Source organism: Vigna umbellata, chromosome 9, assembly GCF_029865625.1.
Source record: "Vigna umbellata cultivar VRB3 chromosome 9, Vumbellata_1.0, whole genome shotgun sequence".
Classification (NCBI taxonomy): Eukaryota; Viridiplantae; Streptophyta; class Magnoliopsida; order Fabales; family Fabaceae; genus Vigna; species Vigna umbellata.
The window spans coordinates 35,628,241-35,634,406 of NC_142173.1; the positions used below are offsets into that span (position 1 = coordinate 35,628,241).

General features: G+C 34.2%; 1 protein-coding gene across 3 annotated transcripts; it reads right to left on the reverse strand.

Moving 5' to 3' along the window:
- Positions 1-707: 707 nt before the first annotated feature.
- LOC124846757 (protein LATERAL ROOT PRIMORDIUM 1-like) lies at positions 708-4,341 on the reverse strand. Of its 3 annotated transcripts, none has more exons than XM_088097996.1 (3): positions 2,578-4,341; positions 1,569-1,895; positions 708-1,038 (listed from the first exon to the last, which is right to left on the reverse strand). In XM_088097996.1, the coding sequence occupies exons 1-3, from the start codon at positions 3,308-3,310 to the stop codon at positions 980-982; spliced, it is 1,119 nt and encodes a 372-aa protein (XP_087954122.1). In that variant the 5' UTR covers positions 3,311-4,341; the 3' UTR covers positions 708-979. The 3 variants fall into 3 exon arrangements, with proteins under 3 accessions (XP_087954122.1, XP_087954121.1, XP_047180050.1); XM_088097995.1 differs by lacking the exon at positions 708-1,038 and having other exon boundaries at positions 1,142-1,895; positions 2,578-3,622; positions 4,114-4,341; XM_047324094.2 differs by lacking the exon at positions 708-1,038 and having other exon boundaries at positions 1,142-1,895.
- Between the last annotated feature and the right edge of the window lie 1,825 nt (positions 4,342-6,166).

Below are 6,166 nucleotides of genomic sequence, written 5' to 3' on the forward strand. Positions count from 1 at the left end.
GATAGATGAGATGAATGGTTGGGCATTGGCGAGATGATCTGAATTGCAGACAAGAACAAAAGGAAAAAAAGAGTACATCATGCCTTGATGAATACAGAAGTTTAGCAGGCTGTTTACGCATCAGTGAGATGTTGTGACCAATAAACTAGCATGACAGGGACTCCCACATTACTGAAAGTGACCTTTCAACTACTTCTCATACCAAAGTCTAAAGCACCACCACCATCACTCACACCCACATTTAATTCTACTCCATAGTAAACCCAAACAAACCAACATCACACCACACACAACACCTCTCCATCTTCAGAAATAATAATATAATATCATCATGAGTTTCCCCAACCCAGACATATCTGTGTAAAACATCAAAGTATCATTCATATACAAAGAAAAAGAAGCATACCCTTATGCCATAACTATCTCATGTGCTCAAAATCTAGGCACACTTTCATCAAAATGATCAACACCACCATACACTTTTGGGTTTTAGGTTGTCTTATTGAGTTGGTTGTAAGTATGGTATTGTCTTTTTTTTTTTAAACTAAAAACTGAATTTTATATGTTTTTTCAGTATTAGCTAATAATGAAATACAATATTTCCATACCAACAACTATCTTATGAAACACAAATAAATTAATTTTTCAGATTATTAAAATTATAAATTTTAATTTATTCAGATATTACAAAAATGCAATCAGAAATAAATAGATTTTGTCTTTTGAAAATTCTAAAGGGATTAATACGGGGCAGAAGCAAAATGCAATACGGCAGTAGTGTAATATTATTTAAATTTACACATATACATTCATTACTTTTGTCAGTGTCATCTTAATTCAAGCTATAACATGGAAATTGGTTAAAAGATTTATTGCAACCTCATAATAGTAGTAATAGTTGTAATTAAATCAGGTTTTGAATTTGAACAGTGAATTTGGTAAAACAAGATTCCTTTCAGATTTGGTTTTCAATTCTGAGTTAATTTAGTACATAAACTATTCTCTTGACATGATGTGGCTCCTCTGTAATCCACTGATCTGCTCATGCAATGAGTCAACCATGAGAGAAAATTGCACTTAAAGGAACAAAAACCGAGGAGTTGAAAATGCAGAGAGTGATATATGTTATAAAATACAAACATAAGAGAATACTAATATTAATTAGTTTATACCCCAATATTGGTAAAATAAGAGAATTAACTTCTTATAGGAAAAAAAAGTCAGACGTTCCTAGCTCCTCTATGTTGCACTAGGAAAAAAATATTTAATTTAATTAAAACAAAACTTAGATCCTAGCATAATTGTTACTAGCATTGTTTCATCATCAGAATTAAAGTTTTATTTCGACAACATACCAAGACATTCAGAAAATATTTCATGTGACACAATAAAATTGAAATAAAACTTCAATTCTGATTAAAAATAACACTAAAAACATTTATACTACTAAACCTAAGTTTGTTTCATGACACATAATAAAATTGAAATAAAACTATTCTGATTAAAAATAACACTAAAAACATTTATACTACTGAAACTAAGTTTGTTTCTTTAATTTATTGCATTACCATAGTTTGATGAACTTCCCAGTAACACTCCAGCAGAAGCTGCATAGAAATCAGAAGGATTCACCATTGGAGATGAAGAAGAAACCCCATTTCTACCACCACCATCACTTCCACCACCACCGAGATGCAATTCAGATAGATTAGGATACTCACTTTTATCTTCAACCCCTTGATCATAGAGAAACCCTTTGAACACGTGACCACCTATTTTCACCACAGCTTGATATGCATACTCATCATCTCCATCATCCACTGCAGTGACACGAACACACTTGAACTCTGCTGGTGCACGCACTTGGCAAGGTAGTGACTCCTTGAAACTCACATCTGCACCCAATAAAAACCCTATTTAGTTCCACACAACAATCCCAATTAACCCATGAAAATCGTTGAAAGAACTTGTAACAATAATAACAACAACATTCTTATATTATAATAGCACTATATATAATACAATCACTGCTCCTATAATAAAGGCACATTTTGCTTATCTTATCATATATTGTTAAAAAATATTTCTGTGTTCTAGAATTATTTCAAACCAGCCAGATATTAATAGAAAGTAGAGATTCCCATACTAAGTTTCCAAACATAAAAATCTTATGAAAATCTAAAGATAAAAGAAAATGAAAATATTTAATATCTATTTAGAGGAAACACACAAACCATGGACAGGATGAATATGTGCAATGAAGTTTGCATTAACTTTAGATTACCAAACTAAAACTTCAATTTTTATTCTCTTATACAAGCTTTTGGGTTGAAAAGAAATTGTCTGTTTCTCTTTCTCCAATGTTTCAAAAAAAAAAAGATAACAACTTATGTTTGTTTTAGAGAATAACAGTAGCAGTGGTAGTAGCTAGAAAAATGCAAGAACTGTAGTGTTTTAGGTCAATAATTGAATGAATTTAACGAAAAACTCGATACAAAAGCCCTGAAATTTAAGAAGTAGAATGAATTACTGAAACTAAAGAGTGAATGTTTGAACTCGTTTGAGACAGAAACAAACCTTGGTGGCTCGAACCAGTGTCGAAACTCCTAGGAGGAGTGGTGGTGTTATTAGACGTGGAAGTGTGCGAAGTGGTTGTGGTCTGGGAAGGCACGAGCCTAGGTTTCTTGGTGGCGGAAGTGGACCCACTGGACCCAACCGCTGCCGTCGCCGCCATGAGCTGGCGCTCCCTCCGGCGCGCGGCTGGCACCCAAGTGCTCTTCACGTGCGTGGCGCAATCGAAACCCCTACTCTTGCAGCACGTCCTGCACCTCCTGTGACTGCAATCCTTTTTCGCCTGGTTTCCACAGTCCTGGCACGTGCTCGCACCGCTCCCACTCCCCTCCCGCTCGTGCACGTGCGCGTTCGGGTGTTGTTGTTGCTGCTGCTGCGGCGGGGGAGACTCGTCGTGTTCTTGCCATAACTGAATTCTGCTACGGTGGTTACCCGCCAAGACGCCGTCGGCGTGTTGGTGCTGTGGTGATTCCTGTGGTTGCCATAGTTGAATTCTGTTGCGGTGGTTATTGATGTTTCCCATTATGCCCTCGCTCTCGGGAGTGAGGCATGGCGTGGCGGTGAGGAGAGGGAAGACGTTGACGCCGAGTGCAGTTGCGTTGGAACTGTTGTTGTTTGGATCGGACAAAACAGCGTCACTGTGGTGGTGGTGATGGAACGACGACGCGGGCGCCACCACGAAGATGTCGTGGTGGGGTGAAAGGTTGTGGTTGAATGACCTCGACGCCCCGGGCCACATGGATGCGCCGCCGTGCGCGGCGGCGGAGGTTGCATTGAAGCCGAGAGAGAGGTCGTCGCCGCGGCCCGAGACGGCGGAAGGCGTCGCTGACCAGTCGACAAAGGCACCGGAATCCGAAGGGAACCTCCTTGTAGTAGCCACAACTGAAGCTGTGTTTTTTAGAATTCTGTTCGAATCAGGTAGATCAGAATAAAATCCTAGCAGTATTCACCATTGAAAGTGTATTTTCTTTTCTCAGACAACTTTGTTCGAACGGTGTAACCTCCTTGTAGGACTAGCCACAGATGAAAGTTGCTTCTTTTATCGACAATCCTGTTCGAATCAGATGAGATCAGTGTAACAATTCTGCATCAGTTAGATATGCTTTGTTGTGTCATACAAAATAACTAAGAACAACTATAAGAAGAACGCATGTATGAGTTTATTTGTGCGATGAGTAGTAACAAGGTGGTTATGATTGTCTGACTTAAGAAAAGGTTGTTAGATCTTCTGAGGGTTTTGGAAGGAAAATCTATGTATGTGGGGGGTATTAGTTGAAGGTGGGGTCTCTGCAAGTGTTACAGAAGGGGAAAGTATAAGCATTTCAGAAGTGTAATGGAAGCAGTGAGAGGTTTCAGCACTTGTGTGCGTGTCTGGTTCTGGTTTTTCTGTGTTGTGCTAATGTCACTAACTCTGGTGTTTAAAGAAAGAGAAGGGTTGATTGAAGAGAGAGAAAGGGAAAATGGGGTTCTGAAATCTGAATGGTTCAGAAAAAGGGCAGAGAAAGAGGGGCAGTGAGCAGTAGGAAAATATGCAAGAACAACCTATTTTGTTACTGTTGATCTCTTTTTGTTTTTGCTGATCCTTTCTCTCTCATGATCATCATGAAGAACAACATCAATAGTATGTTGTTGTGTGTTTGAGCTTTCTCCACTTACACTATGAGAAAACTAGAGGTTCACTTTCTCCCTTGCTAGAAAGTGAAGTGAGTGAGTGTGGGTTATTCTTCCCTGACCAAAACTTTCTTCTGTTTTTTCTCTCTCTCTCTCCAATTATGAGATTGATTGATATAAGTAGAGTTGGAGAGAGCATATAAAGGATATTTAAAGCGTGCATAAAGACTTTTGTTCTCTAGTTTTTGGATGTTTATGGACCCTATTTTCTCTTCTTAAATTGCATGAGAACTTCAAATTTTCTCTTACTTACCCAGCACGCTTTACTTTACATAGGTAAGAAACTAAACTTTGGCCAAATTTTTCTTTTTTTATAAACATGAATTGAAGAAAACTTTTAAGAATAAAAGTACATAATACTTAGATTAAAAATTTAATATCTAAAAAACTAATTAAAAACTGAGCAACTTTATTAAGTTAATTTAATATATATATATATATATATATATATATATATATATATATGTCCAAATTTTAATATTATATACATTGAATTAAAAAAATAATATTATTAAATGCAGTTGAATTAAAAATAATGAATTTATTAATTTAAATTTTTATTATTTTATAATCCTATTCAATACTTAGAGAAATTAAATAGATTTATTAATTTAGTTATATAATATATGAATAATCCGTATTAATTATATATTAAATTAACAAAAATATATATAAATAAAAATTGTGAGTTGAATATAATTCATATTTTAAGTTATTTTACACAAAATATTAAAATGATTTAACAGATATTAATTAAATAACTAATAAATAATTTTTATAATAAATTTATGAAAACTAAAATCCATTATTATTTTAATAATCATAATTAACATAATTATAGTATTAATTATATCATGATAATAAACATAAACATATATATATATATATATAGGGTTTGCTAACGCGCGTACGCCTGTTTTTCAGTTGGTACATTTTAGCAATGTGTATCGGGTTTTAGTAGACAAAAATATACTTATATATCATGGATTCTAAGTTTTAAGGTTAAGGGTATTTTAATAATTTTCATTCTCAAAACTAAAAAAAAAAACTCCTAAACCCTTACTCACCTCTTTCATCCCTCTCAACGCTTTCTCTTTCCTCCTTGTCACTCCAATTTTTTCTTTGTCATCCCTACTGTAGCCCCAATTGAAAAAATCAGAAACACTTGCGGTTAAACAATCTTACAAAAAAATGATTTTATAATGAGTTTTCATCTTATAATTTTTGTCTTATCTAATTTTATCCAATTTTCACAAGCATAAAGAAATTGGTAATTGACCTGGAAAAAATCAGAAATACTCGCTGGTAAACAATTTCTTACAAAAAAATGAGTTTATAATGAGTTTTTATTTTATAATTTTTGTCTTATCTAATTTTATCTAATTTTCACAAGCGTAATGACATCAAAGGAATTGGTAATTGGCCTGGAAAAAGATCAGAAACACTCAGTTGTTAAACAATTTCTTACAAAAAATGACTTTATAATGAGTTTTCATTTTATAATTTTTGTCGTATATAATTTTATCTAATTTTCACAAGCATAATGATATCCGAAAGAATTGGTAATTGGCCTGGAGGGTTTTTTAGAGATGCTGATTCAACAAATACAAATTATGAAATTAGAGAGGTTAGTGAAGATGGTGAAATTGAAGAGATCTTGAATGAACCTTTGCCTTGAAGGTGAATATGTCAATGAATCAACTCTTTACAAAGAATTTTTTTTAAAGGCATGTGTTTCTGATTTTTTTCAATTGAGGCTACAGTAGGGATGATAGAGAAAAGGTTGGAGTGAGAGAGATGAAAGAGAAATGATTAACATGAATGAGGGGTTTCTTTTTTTTTTTTAAGTTTTGAGAATGAAAATTATTAAAATACCCTTAACCTTAAAACTTAGAATTCATAATATATAAAGGTATTTTTGTCT

Excerpts from the sequence above, each read along its gene's own strand:
- LOC124846757 (XM_088097996.1), bottom strand. The coding sequence starts at position 3,310 with ATGTGGCCCGGGGCGTCGAGGTCATTCAACCACAACCTTTCACCCCAC. Across the intron at positions 1,896-2,577 it reads CACTGGTTCGAGCCACCAAG|ATGTGAGTTTCAAGGAGTCA; the intron begins GTTTGTTTCTGT and ends TATTGGGTGCAG. Across the intron at positions 1,039-1,568 it reads GGGAAGTTCATCAAACTATG|ATCAGTGGATTACAGAGGAG; the intron begins GTAATGCAATAA and ends TTGCATGAGCAG.